This window comes from Schistocerca nitens, chromosome 4 (assembly GCF_023898315.1).
Source record: "Schistocerca nitens isolate TAMUIC-IGC-003100 chromosome 4, iqSchNite1.1, whole genome shotgun sequence".
Lineage (NCBI taxonomy): Eukaryota > Metazoa > Arthropoda > Insecta > Orthoptera > Acrididae > Schistocerca > Schistocerca nitens.
Window position 1 is genome coordinate 286,773,480 of NC_064617.1, and position 26,916 is coordinate 286,800,395.

A 26,916-nucleotide genomic window follows, 5' to 3' on the forward strand; every position below is an offset into this window, starting at 1 on the left:
GAAAAAATTGCAAAGAAATTTGGAATGAGTGATTGTAAACTCATAACTCCTCCAGTAGAAGTAGGAGTGAAGTTAAATATAAATGAGACATGTGTGGAACGTGATATGAATGTTTCATATTTAGAAGTAGTAGGGAGTCTGTTATATTTTTCTCAATTGTCACGAACCGACATTGCTTTTGCCACCAACACAGTGAGCAGATATTGTAGAGACCCAAAGGAAAAGCACTGGAAAGCTGTGAAAAGGATATTCCGATATCTAAAAGGAACTTCAAACCACGAATTAAGATACATATAGAGAAGGTAATGCAAACCTAGAAGGCTACAGCGATGTGGAGTGGGGGAATGAACTGGCTACTGCTTTATATTAATGGGGGGCCTCATTTCATGGTCCTGTCAAAAGCAAAAAGGCTGTTGCATTGAGTACAGTAGAGGCCTAGTACATGGTGCTATCTTACACCACACAGGAAGCATTGTGGCCAAGAACATTAATATGTGAAATAGAACCCAATTTAATTGTGGAACGACCTTATGTGACAATAAAGGATCCATTAACCTAGCTAAAAATGGTGTCATTAGTGCTATGACAGAAGATATTCATGTAAGGGACCATTTTATTTGGGACCACATAGAGCGACAGAACATCGCCGTGGACTACCTGCGCACAGAAGACATGTTGGCTGAGCTTCTGACAAAACTCTTGGACAAAGAAGAGTTTGAAAAGACTGTGGGGCTATTTGGCTTATCTTGTGAAGGCAAGCCACAAAATATATGTTCAAAGGGGGGCGTTGGAATTGTGTGAAAAATATATTTCGTGTGAGACGGCGGCAAAGTGCATCATGCGTAATATAACAGCCCTTTTTGGTGCTATTGTACGCTCTTAGTTTTATGTATGTAATGTAATGTTGTGTTTGATGTACTTTACATGAAGGGTAAATATAATTACTGGCGCTAAATGTCTTTCACTATCATTTATTCAACTGTGTCGACTCTACTGATTTCGAGTAACTAATTTTTATGTTAACTGGTGCCACATCACATGCAGGGACTATTGCCTATATTTAATCCACAATTTATACAGTGCTTGATCTCACAAATCACGAAGTTTATACGACTCTCAGTTTTGGTTAGATATTAAGTTTCTTTATTTATTCACCCAAAAACCTTTCAAGATTGTGAATGCGTCATTGGTTTGCACACACACACACACACACACACACACACACACACAGAATGCTAGAGAAAATTAAACATAGGTTGTTCTTGTAGTTCTAGAAGTTGCGGGAGTGTACCCGCCGACCACTATCTCGATTTTTTTTCTCAGTAATAAAATGCCCGTGTTTCGAAATACAACCATGAGAGAAGTGGTGGAAGGAAAGTGGTGCAATAAAGTAGAACCAAGTTGAACTTTTCGTGGCATGACAAATGTTGCGTCTCTCTAGTTGCGACACTGAAAACTGGGAGTTCACACATGCAAGTGCAGTATGCCACTAGCCGTGGCGACATTTTTGTTGCTTGTGTGAACCCGGCTGTAATTGGTGATATGTTCTTTTGTTTACACCATGTGCACGTGCAGTAAGCAATTAGAAAGTGAGTAAACATGGCTACGCCGGGGAAGAAGCGTAATGTTAATGTGGAGAGAAATCTAGAAGACAAGGATTCAAGTGACAGCAGCGATGAGAGCTCTGAATATCCAGAACAAGAGGAATACATGGGACAAAAAGTATGAACGAAGATAGATGTATGGAGCAGTAGCTCGGATGAGGGTATATGCCGGTCCGCGTGTTACTGCACAGAAGTGTTATTCAATCATGATGATGTTATTCAGCATTGTCATGTCTTGTTTCACAGGAGATTCAGGTTGATTTTGAGGGAAGAAATCCAACCGATTCTGACTTTCATGGAATCAAGCAGTTACTGCAGCAACTATTTTTGAAAGCCCATGTCAATCTGTCAGAACTAACAGACCTAATAGTTTCTCAGAACTACGTTGGAAGCGTTGTGAAGGTAAGCAGTTCCATGCAATGCATAATTATGTTTTGTTACCGACAGATGCCATTGGTTTCGAGGCTTGAGCTTTGATAACCGCAAAGCTTTGTTGCGCCCCTTTGCAGAAGCACAGCTTACAAGGTTAAATTTTTGTATAGGCCTATTTGATTTTTTTTTTTCAGTTTAGCACGTCAGGTAGATAAATGTAAACACCATTTATTAGATGGAATTAATTTTCCACTTACAGTAATGTTCGGGCATCTGCTTACTTTTGCCCCTTTCATATGCCGTTTACGTAATGGGGGACATTCAAATAACGAAAATAAATGTAGTGAATCATTATAATAATGGTAGACCTTGGGCTACGCCACAGGTCAATCTATTAGCACAATCTTTATTTTGTATGTCAACTGTCACATAGAAGAAGACCTCGAGCTATGCCACAGATGAAGTTTTTCTTCAGAATCAATATTAAAAGGTAGACACTATCACACCCGAATCTTAGTACATATCTGACTAATGTTAGAGTAATTTGGTGTATATTATTTACGTGTATTGTATGACAAATATTGAAAATGTAAGTGGATACCAATGTAAAACTTACCAGTTATTTGAGTGCATATAGTTTAAACTTATTCTTGGGTTTATAACACTGTTGATGCTTGTAAACATACCCCTTTATTTACTTCTTAGGCAGTTGTATTTTAGAACATATGTCGCATAGGCATAAATTATTTACCTACATCTGACTCTGCTATTTAATTTCATCTGACTGCTATTTAATTTCGCAATTCAAGTTTCCATGGAGGAGTAATCATTTGTGATGATGTTTATAGAACAGAGGAAAAGAGCTGCCGAGTGAGACGGTTTGTGGTCAGATATTGATCCAATTTTTACACACCCTGTCTCTAGTTATCTAGTTCTAGATTCCCTATATACATTGAATGCCAAGTATTTGTTTGGGATAGTGGACTTCTTATGCCAAGAAGTATCTAGGCCTATTTCAACATTAGTTATTTTTGGTTTTAGTGTATTTCAGGGTTCATGTTATAACTTAAGTTCATTGTGGGACAACATTGGCATTATCCACTGTGATTTGTCGGGAATGAAAGTGAATGTGTTAATAGTTGGTTGTAAATACTTAATGAGAGAGCAGCAGATTGACCATGTGTTTTGTAGCTATGAAATGAAGTATTTGCGCCAAATCCTGAGTGGTACAGATTGGTTAATATATTTGGAAGAACAGGTGTTGTTTATTTATTTATGACAATATTATGCAAAGGATAGTTTGCTAATAACCATATAGCGGAGATGTTGAGTTGCATTGAGGGGGGGGGGAGGGTGTAAGCTTGCGGCCACAGAGGCCTTCATCCAAATTAGACAAAACACACACGAGTGCCCACACTTGCACTTTGCACTTGTGCGAGTGCAACTCACACACACAACCAGACTCTGGATGCTATTTGGTGTGTAGTATTTTATCTTTTTCGTAATATTGTCATTATTCCATCATTGATTTTACTTTTTTTATTTTTTTTTTTTTTTTTTTTTTGTACTTGTCCATAGAACATTTGGTACAATAGTGTCAGACAGGTCAGAAACATCCGAAATAATATATACATATAAAACATTTGCCTAATCAAAGAAACCATCCCAGCATTCACCTTAGAGACAAAGGGGAACCTTGGTAAATCCAAATTAGGATGGCTGGACGGGGGATAAACTCCACTACTCCCAAATGTGAGTCCAGTACACTAAAACAGGAGTAGTCACCTCGCTCAGTACATGATTGGAACTGGAATATCAAAATGCATTGTCAACACTGTGAGTCTAATGTGCACTATAAGTAAATAAATGATAAAGAAATTTTAAAAATAACAAATTACACAGAAAAGTACAAATGCACATTAAATCAGTCAGTGATATGGGTAAAACATGAAACTTTGATTTAAAACACCTCTATAAATAAACCACATGAGCATGTTATATAGCACGAGCACACAGAAACCTGCCATCACTAACCATGACAATTAGGTTAGCACTAGATCCTTTCTCAGCAGGGGTGAGTTGCACTGCGCCTTAAACAAAAAATCAACAGCAGGGACTTTCTTTGCAAAGACAGACACGGCACCAGTGGCACATTTGTTAACAGAATCAAAAGAACCCAACAATGAGCCAGGGCCTAGTAATCCTATAAGCTAACATTTTCATGAACATTGTACAAACACTTTTCAACAAGAAGTGATTTTAACTCTTGATCTAAATGTCTCCAACATCTTTATTAATGAAACTTCCTGGCAGATTAAAACTGCGCGCACTCTGCTGCAGAGTGAAAATCTCATTCTGGCGCACACTCCGCTGCAGAGTGAAAATCTCAATCTTTATTGTTTGCAGCACATTATAAAAAATGGTAACAAAGTGGCTCACATGTCTTTGAATATGGGTGGTTCTAATTTGTTCTATATAGTGAGACCCACAGTTGTCTGTGTTATAACTATGGTAATTCGAGTTGGTTAGTGGGTCACCAAGTCCAACTCTTGTCATCAACACACATTTGTATATGTAGAAGGAGGGATCAGGAAGCAAACAGAACTCTTTATTAAGGAAAAAAAGAAAAGAACATAGGGGCTTGCAGTGAGCACTGACAAAGTTATGTGACAAGATTCAAATAGCCCTTTTCTGTAAAGTAAAAATATCATTTAATTGACTGCTAAATTTGCCCCATAAAACTGCTCCACAAGCTACAAGGGACCGGAAATAACCAAAATAAGCCATTCTAGCAACATCTGGGGAGCAAACTTTAAAAATAATTCTCAGAGCATGTTGTCACATATTCTATAAACTGGGAGTCTGTGGATCTTTTCATTTGAGCCTGACGTAATCCACAAACTGGATTTTGTGATCCAAGATGAATGGCCTGTGATCAGTTTCCTGGGAAAACATATTTCAAAATTGGATGTGAATATTGAAGAGAAAACAAAAGCATTGTTAGTACTTGTCTGAGAAAGCACTTCTGACCAGGATTCGTTACTTAGACTACCAACAAAACTAGCACAATTTTCTGCAGAAACATTTCTTTTACGATTGTTGTTGTTGTTGTTGTGGTCTTCAGTCCTGAGACTGGTTTGATGCAGCTCTCCATGCTACTCTATCCTGTGCAAGCTTCTTCATCTCCCAGTACCTACTGCAACCTACATCCTTCTGAATCTGCTTAGTGTATTCATCTCTTGGTCTCCCTCTACGGTTTTTACCCTCCACGCTGCCCTCCAATACTAAATTGGTGATACCTTGATGCCTCAGAACATGTCCTACCAAGTTGTGCCACAAACTTCTCTTCTCCCCAATCCTATTCAATACCTCCTCATTAGTTATGTGATCTACCCATCTAATCTTCAGCATTCTTCTGTAGCACCAAATTTCGAAAGCTTCTATTCTCTTCTTGTCGAAACTATTTATGGTCCATGTTTCACTTCCATACATGGCTACACTCCATACAAATACTTTCAGAAACGACTTCCTGACACTTAAATCTATACTCGATGTTAACCAATTTCTCTTCTTCAGAAACGCTTTCCTTGCCATTGCCAGTCAACAATTTATATCTCTACTTCAACCATCATCAGTTATTTTGCTCCCCAAATAGCAAAACTCCTTTACTACTTTAAGTGTCTCATTTCCTAATCTAATACCCTCAACATCACCCGACTTTAATTCGACTACATTCCATTATCCTCGTTTTGCTTCTGTTGATGTTCATCTTATATCCTCCCTTCAAGACACCATCCATTCCGTTCAACTGCTCTCCCAAGTCCTTTGCTGTCTCTGACAGAATTACAATGTCATCGGCGAACCTCAAAATTTTTATTTCTTCTCCAGGATTTTAATACCTACTCCGAATTTTTCTTTTGTTTCCTTTACTGCTTGCTCAATATACAGATTGAATAACATCGGGGAGAGGCAACAACCCTGTCTTACTCCCTTCCCAACCACTGCTTCCCTTTCATGTCCCTCGACTCTTATAGCTGCCATCTGGTTTCTGTACAAATTGTAAATAGCCTTTCGCTCCCTGTATTTTACCCCTGCCACCTTTAGAATTTGAAAGAGAGTATTCCAGTCAACATTGTCAAAAGCTTTCTCTAAGTCTACAAATGCTAGAAACGTAGGTTTGCCTTTCCTTAATCTTTCTTCTAAGATAAGTTGTAAGGTCAGTATTGCCTCACGTGTTCCAGTATTTCTACAGAATCCAAACTGATCTTCCCCGAGGTCGGCTTCTACTAGTTTTTCCATTCGTGTGTAAAGAATTCGTGTTAGTATTTTGCAGCTGTGGCTTATTAAACTGATAGTTCGGTAATTCTCACATCTGTCAACACCTGCTTTCTTTGGGATTGGAATTGTTATATTCTTCTTGAAGTCTGAGGGTATTTCGCCTGTCTCATACATCTTGCTCACCAGATGGTAGAGTTTTGTCAGGACTGGCTCTCTGAAGGCTGTCAGCAGTTCCAATGGAATGTTGTCTACTCCCGGGGCCTTGTTTCGACTCAGGTCTTTCAGTGCTCTGTCAAACTCTTCACGCAGTATCGTATCTCCCATTTCATCTTCATCTACATCCTCTTCCATTTCCATAATATTGTCCTCAAGTACATCGCCCTTGTATAGACCCTCTATATACTCCTTCCACCTTTCTGCTTTCCCTTCTTTGCTTAGAACTGGGTTTCCATCTGAGCTCTTGATGTTCATACAAGTGGTTCTCTTTTCTCCAAAGGTCTCTTTAATTTTCCTGTAGGCAGTATCTATCTTACCCCTAGTGAGATAAGCCTCTACATCCTTACATTTGTCCTCTAGCCATCCCTGCTTAGCCATTTTGCATTTCCTGTCGATCTCAACTTTGAGATGTTTGTATTCCTTTTTGCCTGCTTCATTTACTGCACTTTTATATTTTCTCCTTTCATCAATTACATTCAATATTTCTTTTGTTGCCCAAGGATTTCTACTAGCCCTCGTCTATTTACCTACTTGATCCTCTGCTGCCTTCACTACTTCATCCCTCAAAGCTACCCATTCTTCTTCTACTGTATTTCTTTCCCCCATTCCTGTCAATTGTTCCCTTATGCTCTCCCTGAAACTCTCTACAACCTCTGGTTCTTTCAGTTTATCCAGGTTCCATCTCCTTAAATTCCCACCTTTTTGCAGTTTCTTCAGTTTTAATCTACAGTTCATAACCAATAGATTGTGGTCAGAGTCCACATCTGCCCCTGGAAATGTCTTACAATTTAAAACCTGGTCCCTAAATCTCTGTCTTAGCATTATATAATCTATCTGATACCTTTTAGTATCTCCAGGTTTCTTCCATGTATACAACCTTCTATCATGATTCTTAAACCAAGTGTTAGCTATGATTAAGTTGTGCTCTGTGCAAAATTCTACCAGGCGGCTTCCTCTTTCATTTCTTAGCCCCAATCCATATTCTCCTACTACGTTTCCTTCTCTCCCTTTTCCTACACTCGAATTCCAGTCACCCATGACTATTAAATTTTCGTCTCCCTTCACTATCTGAATAATTTCTTTTATTTCATCATACATTTCTTCAATTTCTTCGTCATCTGCAAAGCTAGTTGGCATATAAACTTGTACTACTGTAGTAGGTGTGGGCTTCGTATCTATCTTGGCCACAATAATGCGTTCACTAAGCTGTTTGTAGTAGCTTACCCGCTTTCCTATTTTCCTATTCATTATTAAACCTACTCCTGCATTACCCCTATTTGACTTTGTGTTTGTAACCCTGTAGTCACCTGACCAGAAGTCTTGTTCCTCCTGCCACCGAACTTCACTAATTCCCACTATATCTAACTTTAACCTAACCATTTCCCTTTTCAAATTTTCTAACCTACCTGCCCGATTAAGGGACCTGACATTCCACGCTCCGATCCGTAGAACGCCAGTTTTTCTTTCTCCTGATAACGACATCCTCTTGAGTAGTCCCCGCCCGGAGATCCGAATGGGGGACTATTTTACCTCCAGAATATTTTACCCAAGAGGACGCCATCATCATTTAATCATACAGTAAAGCTGCATGCCCTCGGGAAAAATTACGGCCGTAGTTTCCCCTTGCTTTCATCCGTTCGCAGTACCAGCACAGCATGGCCGTTTTGGTTATTGTTACAAGGCCAGATCAGTCAATCATCCAGACTGTTGCCCTTGCAACTACTGAAAAGGCTGCTGCCCCTCTTCAGGAACCACACGTTTGTCTGGCCTCTGTCTGGCCTCTTTTACGATAGAAAAAGATATTTCTTTCTTTTGCAGGATCTGTAAGGATAGGACATTAAGACCAGGTAGCCCTAAATTGGTGTTAATAATTTATACCTCTGTGGTATCAATATTTGAAAGAAGGTTGTCCACAAGACTTTCTGTGTGTTATTATTGTGGGCTGTTAATAAGAGGAAACATGCTGAAGCTATGCAATACATTAAGAAACAGCTTCCTAGATGCAGATTCACAAGCATAAGATCTATGTTGAAGTCTTGACAGACAATTATAGTAGCTTTTTCAGTGAACATAAATGCCCAGCAGAGACTCCAATTTGTTAGTGAATATGTCTATGTCTCCACTAAGTATTCTATAAACTGCTGTAATTATTATGTTATCCAGCAATTCGAAATGTTCATAAGATATTAGCTGTAACAATAAAAAACAATTTTGCCACATTTTGTATGCAACCAGAATCACTTTTTAAACTGTCCAGTAACTGTAACAAAGCTTTTTCTCAAAACGCCACTTTATTGGCTTCACCAACTTGTAATACAGCTCTAAAGATCAGTTGCCATGACCTTATATCACAAATCTGTGTGTGAAAGCAGTTGTTTTGGCAATTTAAGGTTACTGTTTTAACCCATGAATAATCTTTGAAGAAAACGGATAGTTTTGGTGCTCAAAATATGACTCAAATTTTCTCACTTCTCATTTGTTGTTTTAAACTATTCTTCCATGGTGTGTGTGAAATATGCACTGCAAACCTATACATAGAAGAAGAAAAGTGCCCTAGCTAGTACTGCCTCTGTTTTAGTCTGTTACTCGCTTTGTGATGACTGACTAGCCTGGGTTTGCCTTTTCGGTTCTCCTCACATCTTCCAGTGTAGGTATACCACACTGAAGTAAGGTGTGTTGATGCTGTGACCATCACTGTATATCCTGAAATGTGAGCAGTGAATGGCTGCTTCAGGACCACTGCAGCAGCCCAGTTTTTGCACTTCTAGGGCTCTGCTTGATATGTGAATAGGTTAATTACTCCTGGAGGACAGTGAGGCTGTAGCATAAATGCAACAATGCTACTGGGTAGCAGTGAAGTGCATTGTGCCAGCAGCTAGCTGCGAGGTGCCAGCAGTGAGGATGCAGCATAAACGTGCCCTAAATGAAACTTTTATTTGCTGTTATATTCTAAAGGTAGTGCAAATGTTGCGTAAAGAAAATTGTGAAATTGTAGTACTATAACTTCAAATAAAATTAGTCTTTATACCACTCATAACATTTGTAAGTGGCCAGCAAGAATGATCAAATGTACACCTAATTTTCTCACTTGGAATTCTGAGTGAGGCAGCACTAGCTCCATTCATTAGACTCCTGGTGCTAAGTGGATCTCCACTCCCATTCATGCAGCCCCCACTGCCATTTTGTGCTTTAACCTTTTTAAGTCTCGCTCTGCTCAGTTGCATTAAAACTGAACAAGATTGGTTGAATATGCAGTTTAAACAGTGGGTGATTCTGTGTACAGGTATATTGACATGAAAGTAGCAGTTGCATTTAAATTATTTTATACTGTTGTTTGTATATGAAAGTGGTACTGATTTCTGTTTTCTGATTTTGAAGCAAAGTGAAGTGGATGAAGACAGTGATGACGACGATGGTGATGATGGAAATGACGTTTTTGGAATCACAACTGTTATTAATCTTACTGACAAGCAGGTGAGCTCTGTTTGTATTTTATATGTCGTTTATTGCCCGTTTTGTTTCCTAACTCTGTTACCAGTCTTGTGAATTTGTTTCTATGTATCACTGTGAATTTTCTCAAGCTTAGAAGTTTGTCTTACATACTGGAATCTGCTTAAGTAGTAGTATTTTTCTCCAGGTAGTGGAGTTTGTTGCACCTGTAAATTCCTGATAGTCCATGACAGTTTACAATATTTTTGTCTGCTAATACGTGGTCCAAAACAATTTTGGGTTGTTGTGCTGCTTGACCGCCATGTTGCCACCTCTTACTGAGAGGAGCACTGCGAATCATCTCGAGTTCATCATTTAATCTTCATACACAGAAGTAGTCAATCATTAGTGGATGGACAGATGTTGCTAATGTCATTACCATGTTCATAATTCAGTGTTTCAATAACTCTCCTCCCCCAAATCCGTTAAGTGGGGAAAGTGATAGAAAGAAAGATGTATAGTCGAGACAGTGTAAAATCATCCCTGATAGCTCACAGCACTGTTGACAGCTTTCAGCTGCGAAGTGCCAACAGCTGCATGTGGAAATAGTAGCCATCTACAGTGGTGTGACAACACTGGGGCTTTGCTACAGAGATATTTACACAATCATGTTACGCAATTGGTTGATAATGTTTGATTCATGGGAATTGGTTGAGGTAGGCTGCTGCGCCCAACTTGCTGCAACTATCAGGGATCAACTTATGCTGATTCAACTGTAGTTCATTATATCTTCGGTTAAGAGTATTGTAATCAGCCCCCAAATGATTTTAATACTGTACAGTATTATTTGAGGTTTATTGTTATCGTCAGGTTTTGTCTATTTACATTTGATCTACAGAATATTCAGTTTTGCAATACTTTGAGTTAACATGTTGAGAAAGAGTTTCAGGTATTGTTTTCTTGTACACTTTCACAAACCGTTACTTCGGAATGTTGGTGATAGTTTGACCTTCAGATTGCTTTAGGAGACATTGTGCATTAAAACATAAATAATAAAAATCATGAAGTTATATGAATTATTCACTCTTTGCATTCCGGTCCAGGGTCTTAACGTATCTAAATGAAAATGAATTGATAGAGAAAGGACATTTGTATTTGCAAACTAGCCAACTTGATGATCCAAGGATTCAGTTACCACCAAATCAGAAATTTAAAAAATTAGATTATAGTTTACCAGTATAATGTCTTATAAGCAACCCTTCTTGATCCTCTCCTGCCCCTTGTACCGAGGTGCTTAAAATGTATGAAATTTGGCCATGTTGTCTAGCTATACAAATGAACCTAACTATATAGACTGCAGACAACCAATATATGATGATTGCCCCCCCCCCCCACTCCACCCCCTGCTCCCCCTGTGTACCACACCCTCACTGCACCAGTTCCAGAGAGGATCACTCTCTGAGATCACCAACCTGCCACTTCACAGGAGGAAAATGAATAATTAAATAGCACAAGATTTTTGATTGTTTAACATAATGTGAAGCTGGGAACATACATAATAACCCTTACTCTGCTGCCCCGATGGCAGCTGCTCCCAAAAAGTGACCCTTTCATAATATACAACTAAGATGAATGGTGTGAAAATTTCTTCTCCCTTCTTGTCACTGGGCTGTTAAGTCGCCAGCTTAGTTCATTCGTTCACCTGAGGAAGGGGAGCCCCCTCTCCCTTACCACTACATCTGTGCTGGGGATTTCGGCACCTTACACCTGTATAATAGACCTCTATCTGACAGACATCCCCTAGCAGAAGGTTGCTCCCTCCCGGGCCTGTTAACTTAACCACCACAACCAACTGACCTAATGAAGGCCAGTGGCTGCAAGAAGTATGGATATCAGGCCACAGAACAGCCTGCTCAGTCTGCTCATCATCTGTACCAGACTCTTTATCTTTACACTCCCAGTGAATCCAAATTCTGTGAGGAGGAGGAAAATAGGAAAATAAGAGGTGAAAGGTGACTTTGCAACCTCCATTGCTGTTACTCAGTGAGGTAGCGCAGTGGTTAACACATTGGACTTTCATTCAGGAGGACAATGATGGTTCACTCCCTGTCTGGCCATCCAGATTTAGGTTTTCTTCCACTTCCCCATTTGCTTAAGGTAAATGGTGGGTTGGTTCCTCTGAAAGAGTATGGCTGATTTCCTTTACCATCCTTCACTAATCTGAGCCTGTGCTTCGTCTCTAATTACCTCGTTGTTGACAGGACATTAAAATCTATCTTCCATTCCTATTTCCATTGTTACTGAAGTCTTACAAGCAGATGATAACCAGTCAGTGGTACTAACTGAAACTGAATCATGATGCAAAATTCCCGTCCCTTTCGCATTACTTTTGTACAAACAAATGATTTTTGTACCACCTTGCTAAGGTGAATCTCCCTCTGTGTCCATTTATTTGCTCTCCAACCTACCCCCATCCTTTCTCTTACTGGGTGACTTTTATGCCCATAACCCTTTATGGGGCAGCTCTAAGGCCATTAATTGTGGTAACATATTACACTAGTGTATTTAAATCTTACAGTCGAAAGTGCTGGTTGGAATATCAACTATGTTATGAAAAGGAGAGAGAGCTACTCACCACAGAGATGACATGTCAAGTTGAAGACAGGCAAAATGAAAAGAATGTTACACATTTAGTTTTTGCCAAAAGCCTTCTTCAGAAATGAAAACCCACGCATTCTCACAAAGCTGCTCCAATCAGAATGCAGCTGTGTCCTGTTGAATGGAAGCAGCAATCTGGAATTGCAGTGAGGAAGGAGGGGGGGGGGGAGAGGGATAACAGGGTACGGAAGGAGGGGGGGGGGGAAGAAGAGGAGTAAGTGCTGCCTGGCAGAATGTCCAGGGACTAAATGGTGGCAGGACAAGGCTGACATGTGCAGCATAGGGAGGTTGTTGTGGAGGGAGGGAGAGGAGTGGAAAAGGAGAAGAGCAGAGGAGGGACAAAGACTGGTGGGTGCGTTGACAGACAGTGACGCACAATCAGGGTGAGAGGCCATGAATTGGAAGGAGTTGATAGGACAGAGGGGATGGAAACTGTTGTGTAGAGGGTGTGGGGACAGTAGGTTATCGTAGATTGACGCTGGCATGATTTGGGGAGCAGAGGATGTTTTGTAAGGATAACTCCCATCTGCACAGTTCAGAAAAGCAGGTGGTGGAGGAGAGGATGTGTATGGCTCAGGTTGTGAATCACCCACTGAAATCCAGTGTGTTATGTTTAGCTGCATGGTGTGCTACAGGGTGGTCCACTTTGCTCTTGGCCAGTTAGGCCGTGACCATCCATCCTAGTGGACAGCTGGTTGGTTGTCACACGAGTATAAAAAGCTGTGCAATGATTGCACCAGAGCTGGTATATGAAATCGCTTCTGTCACATGTGACCTGTGATAGGACTGGAATAGGAACTGCTGGGTGGGTTGATTGTGCAGGTCTTGAACCTCAATCTTCCACAGTGTTGTGATCTCTGTGGCTAGGTGCTGGAACTGGGTGTGGCATATGGATGGACTAGGATGATAGGGTGGGCGACAGAATACCACTTGAGGAGGTCTTGGGTAGGATGTCACTCATTTCAGGTCATGATAATATATACTTAGAGCCCTGTTGAAGAATGTTGTTGAGTTGTTCCGATCCTAGATGGTACTGGGTGACACTCCTTTCAACTGGTTGTTGGGGATATTAGGGTGATAGGGAGTGTGTGGGGATATAGCACAGGAAATTTGTTTGCGAACTAGTTTTGGGAGAGAGTGCTTGCCTGTGAAGGATTTTGTGAGATCTTCAGCATACTGCCCAAGGGAGCTCGGGTCACTGCAGCTGTTCCGTTCCTGGATGGCCAGGCTGTATGGGAGGGATTTTTTGGTGTGGGAGGATTACAGCTGTTAAAATTCAGGTACTGTTCATGGTTCATGAGATTATTGTGGACAGAGGTGCAGATGTCGCCATCAGAGAGGAGGTGGTCAACGTCCAGGAGGGTGGCACACTGGGTTGAGGAGGACTAGGTGAAGTGAGTGGAAGAGAAGGTGTTGAGATTGCGAAGGAATGAAAATAGGGTGTCTTGGCCTTGAGTCGAGACTATATCATCAATGAATCTGAAGCGGATCAGGGTTTGGCATTTTCCTGTAGATTGCACATACAGAGGTTGGCTTAGGAGTGTGCCATGTGAGTGTCCTTGGTTGTGCCATGGATTTGTTTTTGTACCTGTGTTAGGGTAAAGTTAATAAAGTGTGTGAGGAATGAGATAGTGGGTTTAGAGTCTAAAGGTCTTTGGGAGAAGTATTGTTAAAAAATGGAAAGGCCCCGGGCATAACGTATGTTGGTGTACAAAGAAGTGGTGTCAGTGGTGATGAGTAGGGATCCAGGAGGTGAAGGGGTTGGGATGATGGAGAGTTGGTGAAGAAAGTGAAGGTATCTTTGATGTGGGATGCCTTATTTTATGCAGTTGGTTGGAGGTGTTGATTGTTGAGGACCTAAATTCTTGCAGTTGGAGCACAATAACCACCTACAGGAACATCCACGATTGTTGGATTTTGGGGAGCTTGTAGAAGATGGGTGTGCGGAATGTCATGGGAGTGAAGAGTTAAATGGATTCAGAGGCCTTATGGCTTTAAGCAGGAATTGGAGGTTATTTTTGGATTTTTGTGATGGGATCATTCTGGTAGAGTTTATGGGTGGAAGAGTCAGACAATTGGCAGAGGCCTCCTGCCAGGTTGTCACTGCAATTCATAGCGACAGTGTTGGAAACTTTGTAGGAAGATTAGGTCAGGATCTGTCTTGAGGCTGTATGTTGCTGTCCTTTCTACCACCGAAAGATTGGTGTTCGTAGAAAAGGACCTGGGGAAGAATGGTGAGGCCAAGTTGGAGAAAGGAATTGCTGGAAGGTGACCAGTGGGTGGTTGAGTGGGAGGGGTGGAGGGAGAGGAAGGATCACAGTTGGATGGTGGTATGAACAGGGAGAGTGAGGTTTCAGTGTTGGGATGAGGTTGGCCCAAACTCCTGGCCTGGTACAGGTTCATTGATGATATCTTCATGATCTTAACTGTGGGCCAAGAGACCCTATGCTTGTTCCTTCATAACCTGAACGTCATCTCCCCCACCCACTTCATCTGGTCCTCCCAACCCAGTATACCACCTTCCTGAATGTTGACCACCCCCTTTCTGATGATTCCGCACACGTCTGTCCATATTAAACTCACCAACCACCAACAGTACCTGCATTTCAACAGCTGCCATTCCTTCCACACCAAAAAAATTCCTCCCATACAGACTGGCCACCTGGGGACAACATATCTGCAGTGCAAATAACTCCATTGCCCAGTATGCTGACAGTCTCACATCATCTCCTAGAAATAGTGCACAAACATATTTCCTGTGCCATATTGCCACACACCTCTATCCTCCCACCACTCCAACAAAAAGCTACAAAGAAGCATCCCCTTTGTTACCCAGTACCTGCCCAGACTGAAACCACATACTTTGTCAGAGCTTTAATTGCCTATTATGCCCTGAAATGAGGAACATCCTGACCTGAGGGGAGGGGGGAGTGTTGGAAAGCTTTATATCCACCATTGGAACTCTGATGACTTTACAGGCATGGACCAAGTTGCATTGTATTTGTGGTCTACCAGAATGACTTATATCACTGGCATCTGTTAGGATGACTTAGTGAAATTTAAACCTTATTGTCATTGTCAACCAACTGGCAGCACACTTTGTCTTAACATCAGCATCTGACAACTACTTTACCTGCACACCCTCTCTATAAAATGAGAGCATTGTGTTTCCTTATATTTCTCATCAATGTTTGGAACTCTGTTCTGAATAGGAACTCCTCAGTGCACTGGCAGAATGATAAAATGCAGCTCTTGGCACTTATTGAGTAAACAATCAAATGTTATGCTATCTACTTGTGAAATTTAATACCACATGCTTGGTACTTATAACCAAATCTAGCTTGAGGGTAGGTGCCCTGCCCCTTTGTCTCAGTGCCCACTCCTAGTAGAGGGAAAATACAATTGTATAATTATACATGAATGTCTGTTGTAAGTGATTTGAGTGACTGGTTCTGGGCCCTCGAGACAAAAGGTCTCGTGTCTCGTGAGGATTTTGGGATGATTGGTCTACCAGCAATCACTTACCCTATGTGTAGTCTACTATCAGAACCATTATTACCTGTCACCAGAATCTCGTGGCTGTTTCCTTGGACTTGCTTAAAACCTATGACACCATGTGGTATTTTGGGGCTTTCATGGCTCCTCCCCGATCTTCATCCAAAGTTTTGTCTTTCAGTAATCCTTCTGTCAGTCAGTAGTTCCCATATGCAGAGGGGAAAAACCAGTCCCATAAGGCTCTATACTGAATGTGATCTTAATAGTAATAGACTGATTTGCAGAAACAAGTGAGAACTACTGTCTCAGCAACTTTATTGATTGATGATTTCTGCATCTGTTGTTCATCTTTCAGTATCAGGGCAGCTGAGTACAAACTACCAGACTTTGTAAGGAAAGTGGAATGTTAGTCGTGTTCACATGGCTTCCAATCTACCAATATAAAATGTGTGGCATGTAGTTTTGCTGATGTAGAACCATTCATCTGCATGTAGAACTCTACCTACTTAATGAGCTGCTTCACATCATAATTAGTTATACTATAACTCTATCCATCCAGACTTTTGTGTACTTGCACTTTTGTGCATCCTCTCATCTGTGATAGACCCCTTGGTTTTCGGCCAGTTGTTTACTCTCGGTACTTGATGAGAACCTCAATTCAGGTGTCACATATAATGATGGATCAATAGGTGAAGACCAGATGGGCTACACCGTTACATGTATCAGGAGCCGCATTCTTTGCCTGGTGAATGCAGCATTTTTATGATGGAATTGGTGGCAGTCACTACATTTGTACTGAATCACAATATTTCTACTGTCAGCTGCCTTCAGATGGAGAGTTGGTTCAACATTTGAAATCCCTATACAGTTTTAATAATACACTGAGTCTTAAATGTATTTTCAAAACTGTTTTAGTAGCCCTACTGCTAGATGCAGCTTTACTGTATGGTTAAATGATGATGGCGTCCTCTTGGGTAAATTATTCCGGAGGTAAAATAGTCCCCCATTCGGATCTCTGGGCGGGGACTACTCAAGAGGATGTCGTTATCAGGAGAAAGAAAAACTGGCGTTCTACGGATCGGAGTGTGGAATGTCAAAAATTGGATAGGTTGAAGTTAGATATAGTGGGAATTAGTGAAGTTCGGTGGCAGGAGGAACAAGACTTTTGGTCAGGTGAATACAGCGTTATAAATACAAAATCAAATTAGGGGTAATGCAGGAGTAGGTTTAATAGTGAATAAAAAAATAGGAACGCGGATAAGCTACTACAACCAGCATACTGAACGCATTATTGTGGCCAAGTTAGACACGAAGACCATGCCTACTACAGTAGTAAAAGTTTGTGAAGTGTCGGCAGAAGTGCCAACACCGTGTTGTTTGACGAAGCCGAAATGCACGCTATAAACTTACGCAGGCTGGCGTGAGGTCTGAAACAGGATACGTAATGAATGCTATAAAGAAAAGTACGTAGCTTCTGGAATACTTAACTTTAATCCACAATTGGTGAACATTGGTCTTGTTACTGTACATGCTTCATTAGATACATAACAAAGGATAAATGGCACCTTGCTAGGTCGTAGCAATTGACTAAGCTGAAGGCTATGCTAACTATTGTCTCGGCTAATGAGAGCGTAATTCTCAGTGAACCTTTCCTAGCAACGTCGGCTGTACAACTGGGGTGAGTGCTAGTAAGTTTCTCTAGACCTGCCGTGTGGCAGCCGCTCAGTCTGCAATTACTGACAGTGGCGACACGCGGGTCCGTCGTATACTAGCGGACCGCGGCCGATTTAAAAGCTACCAACTAGCAAGTGTGGTGTCTGGCGGTGACACCACATTCCTCCCCCGCAAATCGGCGAACGGTCGTGTTATAAGGCTGCCGCCCGCCGTGGGGAGGACCCCATGTTGACGTATGCAATGAGGTGGGGAGCCTAACAACAGGCGAAGCTGTGCCACCCGCACCCGGCCATTCGGTCCGAGGGGAGCTAGGAAACGCCAGAAAACCTAGTCCAGGGTGCACGTCAACATGCGGTGTATGCGCCCGTAAAGAGACAGGAGGGGCCGAAGGGTCGACCTCCATTGCGTCGGGGTACCCGACGCGCGAAGACGCCATGTGGTCCGGAGCGGGCAAGAGTTCCATGGCGGAGGACAGCAGGTCACGGGAAGCGATTGGCGGCGCGTGACCCAGGGAGGCGCTTGGCGGCTGCAGCGAAGCGTCCACTGCGGGCGGCGCCGGCGGGAGAACCGGCGCCGGCGGCGGCGCGTCGCCATGGGGCAAAATGGAAGGCATCGTCGGTAACACCTGGGGACGAGGCGAGCCAGTAGATGGGTCCCCAGGGCGCTGACCAGACGGCACCGTCGCTGAAAGCAGACGGCGAGCGGCAGAACCCGTGCGTCGACGGAGGCGCAGCTGATTGAGATGCCGATGCACCTCACCAGTGGCCCCCAAAACCAGATACATAGCGCGGCCGAGGCAGCGAAGAATGCGCCCTGCGAGCCAACGCCGTGAACCTCGATAGTTGCGATAGTATACAACGTCGCCTGGAGCAAAAGCAGGTGGCTGCCGCTGCACAGGAACCTGATGCGGCGGATGCACCAAAGACATCAAGGTTCGATGAGGACGACCGTGGAGCAACTCAGCCGGCGAGCGACCATCTCGGGGCTGAGAGTGATACGAAGACAAAAATAGCAACAACGCGTCCTCCCAAGAATGCGACTCTTTCAACTTCAACATCTGTGACTTGAAAGTCCGGACCAATCGTTCAGCGGCACCGTTTGACTGAGGCGAAAATGGCGCGGATGTCAGATGTTGAATACCATTGGCCTTGCAGAATGACTGAAATTCTGCGGACATGAATTGTGGGCCATTGTCGGAAACAATAGTCTGTGGAAGACCTTCAATGCAAAAGATAGCCGATAACGCCTGGATGGTGGCAGATGACGTCGTGGAAGACATCTGTACAACAAAAAGAAAATGACTGAAGGAATCGACCACAACCAACCATCGAGCATTCCAGAATGGACCAGCAAAATCGATGTGCAAGCGTTGCCAAGGGGAAGTGGCTTTCGGCCATGCAAAGAATTTCCGCGGCGGTGCGGAGTGTTGTTTGGCACACGCCATGCAAGAAGAGCACATATTCGTAATCGCAGCATCGATTCCGAACCAAGTACAGTGCTGACGAGCAAGTTGTTTCGTTCGCACGATACCCCAATGTCCTTGGTGAAGAAGCCGTAAGACAGAGGACTAACGATCGTGGGACCACGACTCTGGACTGATCATTATCAGAACGCAACAGCAAAACACCACGTCGTATAAAAAGTCTCTCCTTGCGAGCAAAAAATCGGCGAACCAACGGATCCGCGACTTTGACAAGGGCCATTGCGTAGCAACAAAACGCAAAACTGTAGCAAGGACAGGGTCAGCAGCTGTGGCTGTAGCTACACGACGAAAATCAATCGGAAACGATTCGACCACGTCATCGGTTTCCGCATCAATGAACATGCAAGCAAGTTCGGAAGAATCGAATGCTCTATCCTCAGCAACAGGCAAACGGGACAACGCATTGGCGTTTCCGTGCTTAGCAGTGGACCGATACAAGATATCGTAGCGGTACTGCGAGAGGAAAATAGATCAGCGAATGAATTTCTGCGCTGTACGTGGAGGTACAGGCTTGTTCAGATGAAAAAGTGACGTCAAAGGTTTGTGGTCTGTGATGATGGTAAAGGGACGACCATACAAGAAATCGTGAAACTTTGTAACACCAAACACGAGAGCCAAGGCTTCTTTCTCTATCTGTGAATAATGTCTTTGCGCAGACTAGAGCAATTTGGACACAAAGGCAATAGGGCGATCATGCGATCCATCTTTGTGCGCAAGCACAGCACCGATCCCGAAATCCGATGCATCTACCATTAACAAAAGGGGTTTCTGGGGATCGAATGGCATAAGGCAAGTACTAGAAAGCAACGCCGATTTCAACTGGCGAAAGGCGCGTTTGCATTCCGTCGTCCAGACGAACGGAACACCTTTACGGCGTAAGCGATGAAGCGGAGCTGAAAAGGAAGAAGCGCGTGGCACAAATTTATTGTAATAGTTAATTTTTCCCAACACACTCTGTAGCTGCTTCAAAGTCTGCGGCGAAGGCAAGTCTTGTATGGCACGGAGGTGCTCTGGACTTGGATGTATGCCTTGGGCATTGATTACATGTCCCAAATATGGTAAGTCACGAGCAAAAAACACACATTTGTCCTTCCGCAAGCGAAGACCAATTTGTCGCAACACCTGAAATAATGTTCGGAGGTTTGCTAAATGTTCGCCTTCTGTCTTTCCGGAGATCACAGTATCGTCCAGATAGTTTGCTGCAGTAGGGACCGACGCACAAACAGTTTGCAGATATTGCTGAAACAATGCAGGGGCGGATGCACACCCGAATGGCAGTCTGTTGAATCTGTACAAACCAAGATGCGTGTTAACCACCAATACGCGCTGGGATTCTTCGTCCACCGGTATTTGCAAGTACGCATCTGTGAGGTCCAACTTAGAAAAATATTTACCCGGGCACAGTTTGTCAAAAACATCTTCCGGGCGGGGTTAAGGATAAGTTGCAATCACTAGTTGTGGATTCACTGTGGCCTTGAAGTCCACGCAAAGTCTCAATTTTCCGGAAGGTTTTGGCAAAATTACTAAGGGTGAAGCCCAGAGAGAAGCCTGCACACATTCAATTACACCTTGTGATTCTAAATCGTGTAATGTTCTTGCGACGTCATCACGCAATGCGTGGGGAACATTGCGCGCTCTGAAAAATTTCGGTTGCGCGTTTACTTTCAGTTCCAAATGTGCTTCATAGTGCTTAGCGCAACCAAGGCCCGGTGCAAAAATGTCTGCAAATTCTGCACATAGATGAAAAACACTGTCTGAAGGCACAGTCTGGTTCACTGATAGGACCTGATTTACGATAGACAAGTTAAACAACTGAAATAAATCTAAACCAAACAAGTTCACTGCAGAAGAAGAACGAAGAACATAAAATGACAAAAGTTTTGTTTGTCCCTTGTATGTTGCAAGAAGGCTGCACTGTCCTAACACAGGGAGATGCTGTCCTGAATAACTAGTGAGCTTAACATTTGCGGCACGCAACGGAGGGTTGCCCAGTTGTTTGTACGTGTCTTTATTGATTAGGGAAACTGCAGCTCCGGTATCGAGCTGGAATGGGATCACGTTGCCATTAATGTCTAAGTCAACAAAAAGTTTATTGTCCTGCCGACGACAAGAGCGACTGTTTTGTGCAACGTGAAGAGACACTGGTACAGAATCACTTGCGACTTGACGTGATTTCCGTCGATGTCGACGCACACTTTTTGTGGGATGAACATAGTCACTGTTAGAGAGAGTGGCACTGGGCGGAGTGGAATTAACGACATGAATGTCCATGGGCGAAGGTTCACGAGCCTGAGTATTCTTGGGTCGATTCCGGCGCGAAGCAAAGGGCCTGGAATGGTTGTGAATGTCCGATCGGAGCTTTTTCTGGCAAACACTCTGAACATGTCCTTTTTTATTACAGAAAAAGCAAATAGCTTGGCGTGACGGGCAATTCTCACGCGAATGTCTAGTAGCACACCGCGGGCATGACTTTAGTACTGGAGTTGCATGCTGGCGCGGGACACGGGGCTGCGCGGACGTGCGCGAGGGCTGTTTACAGTTCCGTGCAGCTCGCCCGGCGGGCCGGTTAACGTGACACACACCTGGCGAAGTTTCAAATGATTCCTGAGCAAAGTCAAGTGTGTCTTGCCTATCCAATATGTCTATCACTTGTTGAAGGGAGGGATTGACTATTTTCAAAATTTGCTCCCGTATACGAACATCAGAAACGTTCTGTGCAATTGCATCACGCACCATAGTATCTGAATAAGGGAGTCCACATCCACACTCAAAAGCACAATCCCTAGTAAGGCCTTGCAAAGTTGCAACCCACTCCCTATTAGTCTGACCGGCCGTACGTTTTGTACGAAAGAATGTATACCTTTTTGCAACTACATTGACTGTTTCTTTGAAATAGGCATCTAAAGCAGACAAAATTTCTTCGTAGGACAGAGTTGCTACGTCGCGTCGGGGAAATAATTTCACAATCACACGGTACGTTTGCACCCCTACACATGCCAATAAATGAGGCTGCCGCTCGTTACCTTGAATTCAGTAGGCGGCGAGATGAAATCCAAATTGGCGTGACCACTCCGTCCAGCTTTCCAGGGCCGCATCGAAGCGTCTAAAAGGTGGTGCAACTGCACGTTGTGGGTGCGGTAGCTGTGAAGCGGCGGCTGCCGCATCGTTTTGCATTGACTTTGACCCAGGACGAGCTGTCCAAGGGCATCCAATAACGCCTGCGTCTGCTGATTCTGCAAGCGATAAAATTTGGACAGTACATCTGGAGATTGTGGCGAAGCCATGACACAAGTAAATTAGAGCAATACGAACGCAAAATCCTCTTTTAAGCCACGTCGCCAATATGAAGTGTCGGCAGAAGTGCCAAAACCGTGTTGTTTGACGAAGCCGAAATGCACGCTATAAACTCACGCAGGCTGGCGTGAGGTCTGAAACAGGATACATAATGAATGCTATAAAGAAAAGTACGTAGCTTCTGGAATACTTAACTTTAATCCACAATTGGTGAACATTGGTCTTGTTACTGTACATGCTTCATTAGATACATAACAAAGGATAAATGGCGCCTTGCTAGGTCGTAGCAATTGACTAAGCTGAAGGCTATGCTAACTATCGTCTCGGCTAATGAGAGCGTAATTCTCAGTGAACCTTTCCTATCAACGTCGGCTGTACAACTGGGGTGAGTGCTAGTAAGTCTCTCTAGACCTGCCGTGTGGCGGCGCTCGGTCTGCAATTACTGACAGTGGCGACACGCGGGTCCGTCGTATACTAGCGGATCGCGGCCGATTTAAAAGCTACCAACTAGCAAGTGTGGTGTCTGGTGGTGACACCACAGTTTATATGCCAACTAGCTCGGCAGATGATGAAGAAATTGATGAAATGTATGATGAGATAAAAGAAAATGTTCAAGTAGTGAAGGGAGATAAAAATTTAATAGTCATGGGTGACTGGAATTCTAGAGTAGGAAAAGGGAGGGAAGGAAACATAGTAGGTGAATATGTATTGGGGGTAAGAAATGAGAGGAAGCCGTCTGGTAGAATTTTGCACAGAGCATAACTTAATCATAGCTAGCACTTGGTTCAAGAATCATAAAAGAAGGTTGTATACATGGAAGAATCCTGGAGATACTAGAAGGTATCAGATAGATTATATAATGCTAAGACAGAGATTTAGGAACCAGGTTTTAAATTGTAAGACATTTCCTGGGGCAGATGCGGACTCTGAGCACAATCTATTGGTCTGAACCGTAGATTAAAACTGAAGAAACTGCAAAAAGGTGGGAATTTAAGGAGATGGGACCTGGATAAACTGAAAGAACCAGAGATTGTGCAGAGTTTCAGGGAGAGCATAAGGGAATAATTGACAGGAATGGGGGAAAGAACTACAGTAGAAGAAGAATGGGTAGCTCTGAGGGATGAAGTAGTGAAGGCAGCAGAGGACCAAGTAGGTAAAAAGACGAGGGCTAATAGAAATCCTTGGTTAACAGTAGAAATATTGAATTTAATTGATGAAAGGAGAAAATATAAAAATGCAATAAATGAAGCAGGCAAAAGGAATACAAACGTCTCAAAAATGAGATCGACAGGAAGTGCAAAATGGCTAAGCAGGGATGGCTAGAGGACAAATGTAAGGATGTAGAGGCTTCCAGAATGAGATTTTCACTCTGCAGCGGAGTGTGCGCTGATATGAAACTTCCTGGCAGATTAAAACTGTGTGCCCGATCGAGACTCGAACTCGGGACCTTTGCCTTTCGCGAGCAAGTGCTCTACCATCTGAGCTACCGAAGCACGACTCACACCCGGGTGAAACTAAATCAGTCCCGTATCTAATATTTTCCTCTATTGGCTGATAAATAAACTATGTGCATGTGCAGTGTCACGTCACCATCTGGCACTCAGTCACTATCCAGCTCTGAGACACATCTCCCACTTAACTTCCTCCAAGGCAGGATCGGTATACGGCGCAATTTCCTCCGTCTTAGGGGTTGTCTTTTTGAATTTCTCTCGCCTATGTCAGTGGAAGCAGTGGTCACAGCAGTGCAGGAGGAGGCGAGTGGTGGTATGCAAATGTGTAGTGCACGGAGAACTGCATGAACATTGAACATACCCATGAGCATGGAGCGTAAAATCCTACGAAACATCCTTCTTTGCTATCCATTAAAAACTACCCATATGCACGAGTTGCTTTCTGTTGCCCTGCCAGCAAGAGAGATCTTTGCTTTGGAATTTCTTGCTTGCAAGGAAATGGACAATGATTGGGCATGGAAGATTTTGTGGACAGACGAAGTACAGTTACATCTGAGAGGATATGTCAATACACAGAATTGTTGAATATGGGAAATGGAAAATCCACATGCAAAACAACCAGTACCACTTCATCCTGAAAAAGGTCACTGTGTGGTGTAGGTTTATGGCATCATTTATCATAGGGCCGTATTTTTTCGAAGAGACAGGTGTTTTTGGACCTGTTACCTATACTGTCACTGGTAAGCATTATGAGTGTCTTTTGCGCAACCATGTCATCCTGCTCTCCAACAATGTGGATGTGTGGGTGGGATCATTTTTATGCAAGATGGTGTCCCTCCCCTCATTGCAAATCCAGTTAAGCAGTTGCTGAAGCGCCATTTTGGAAATGCTAGAATTATCAGTTGCCATTTCCCTACAGCCTGGCCGTCCCGATCACCTTATCTTAATCTGTATGACTTCTGGCTGTGGAGCTATCTGAAAGATGTTGTGTCCAGTGTTTCGACTGCAAACTTGGCTACATTGAAGGCATGCATTGTGCAACACCTTCTGAACATGACCTCAGAAACACTTCAATCAGTTTTGGAACATGTTGTTTCTCAATTTCACCTTGTTGCAGAAAATGGTGGACAGCATATTGAACATGTTTTATGCCAGTCACATGGAAACTAATAATCCAATTTGATTTTGACTGATGCTTTTTATGTGGTTTTTGGCCTCAGGACTATTAAAAGCCCCCCTGCAGGTCCGGGGGGTTAGAATAGGCTCAGAGGTATTCCTGCCTGTTGTAGGAGGCGACTAAAAGGAGTTTTACACGTTTCGGCCTTTATGTGATGGTCCCCTGTAGAGTTTGACATCCATTCTTCAAAATTTTCTCGAAGAGCGAGCCAATTGGGGGAGGGCACCTTAGAAGGTACATCATGTCCATCGTGCTTTGAGATCTTTAGCCCACTTTCTTGTTGTCGCATTGCAGTCCTGCGCATTCTCCATCTCTTGGGCAAGGACACCTTCTTGGGTGTGTTTTCCACCATGCACTATGCAGTGTCGATTTCTGCGTCGACGATGACCATGGACTTCTTTGCACCTGATATCCAGCACAAGTAGCCAGTCCGTTGTGGTGGGGCCGCCATGTACCCTGTTGGTTGTAGCCCCCTGACCACACAGGGATCGTTTTGCTGATGCCTGCACCATGTATGCCAAGGGGTAGATGCCCATCCCCCTGGGACATCGGCACTCCCGACAATGGCCATCCTGCCAGGTGGCCTTTGCTGTGGCTGGGTGGCACCTGTAGGGAGGGCCCCTGGGTGCCATCAGGGCGGATGACACGTGTTGAAGCGTAGTTCATCATCTCTTGCTGGTGGTGAAACACCAGCAGTATCTAAGCGATCACAAGCTCAATTCAGTGCACAGAAGTATGTCCCCAAATCATTCCCCTCCCTGACCGCACCATGGGAGGAACATGAGGCTAAGGATAGCAGCGGATCTTATTTGCCCTGGTACCTTGTATGTTCGAGAGCTGATGGGAAATCTTTCATGACGATGAAGCCTCAGTTTTTTGTTGAGCATTTAGAGGACAAGTTCGGGGAGGTGGAGGGCTTGTCCAAACTGAGAGCTGGGTCAGGCTTGATCAAAACAGCATCCTCTGCGCAGTCACGGGAGTTACATGCTTGTGACATGTTGGGGGATGTTTGTGTAACCATCACGCCCCATAAGAGCTTAAATATGGTCCAGGGTATCATATTTCACAGGGAGCTTCTTTTGCAGTACGATGGTGAGCTGCGCACCAATTTAGAGCGGTGAGGTGTACATTTCGTCCGTTGTGTCCACCGGGGTCCGAAGAATAATCAGGTTGCCACCGGTGCGTTCATCTTGGCCTTTGAGGGTGATACGTTGCCCGAGAAGGTCAAGATGATGGTCTACCGGTGTGATGTAAAGCCCTATATCCCTCCCCCAATTCAGTGCTTTAAGTTGCTGGAAGTTCGGCCATATGTCTTCCCGCTATACTTCCTTCGTCACATGCTGGGATTGTAGACGCCCATCACATCCCAATACTCCATGTGCCCCGCCTCCCATCTGTGTCAACTATGAAGAGCACCATTCGCCTTGCCCGCCTGACTGCAGGATTCTCCAGAAAGAAAGGAAAATCATGGAGTACAAGACCTTGGATCAACTAACATACACTGAGGCTAAGAGAAAATTTGAACGCCTGCATCCTGTGCATATGACATCATCTTACGTTGCCGCTACAACAGTTCTGGCACTATCAGCTCTGCCAACCCAGGTCACCTCTCAGAGCCAGAAGACTACACCTGCCCCCTTGATGGTGGTGGGCATTTCCCTCCTTGTTGCTCCTGCACCACCTACTTCAGGAGAACCCCCCCCCCCCCCCCCCAACTATTGTAGATGATGTCCGTCCCCACTTCAAAGCCGGAGAAGTGTAAATCTTCCTTGGCTTCTCTCACTA

At 43.6% G+C, this 26,916-nt stretch overlaps 1 protein-coding gene across 1 annotated transcript in view; it reads left to right on the top strand.

Annotated features, from left to right (window-relative positions):
- Positions 1-1,446: 1,446 nt before the first annotated feature.
- The window catches only part of LOC126251418 (protein BCCIP homolog), a 79,219-nt gene continuing 53,749 nt past the window's right edge, over positions 1,447-26,916 (top strand). Inside the window, exons 1-3 of the mRNA XM_049951832.1 lie at positions 1,447-1,722; positions 1,851-2,006; positions 9,849-9,944. Coding sequence (XP_049807789.1) covers positions 1,600-1,722; positions 1,851-2,006; positions 9,849-9,944 — 375 coding nt within the window. The 5' untranslated portion in view covers positions 1,447-1,599. The remainder of the gene's footprint in view (positions 1,723-1,850; positions 2,007-9,848; positions 9,945-26,916) is intronic.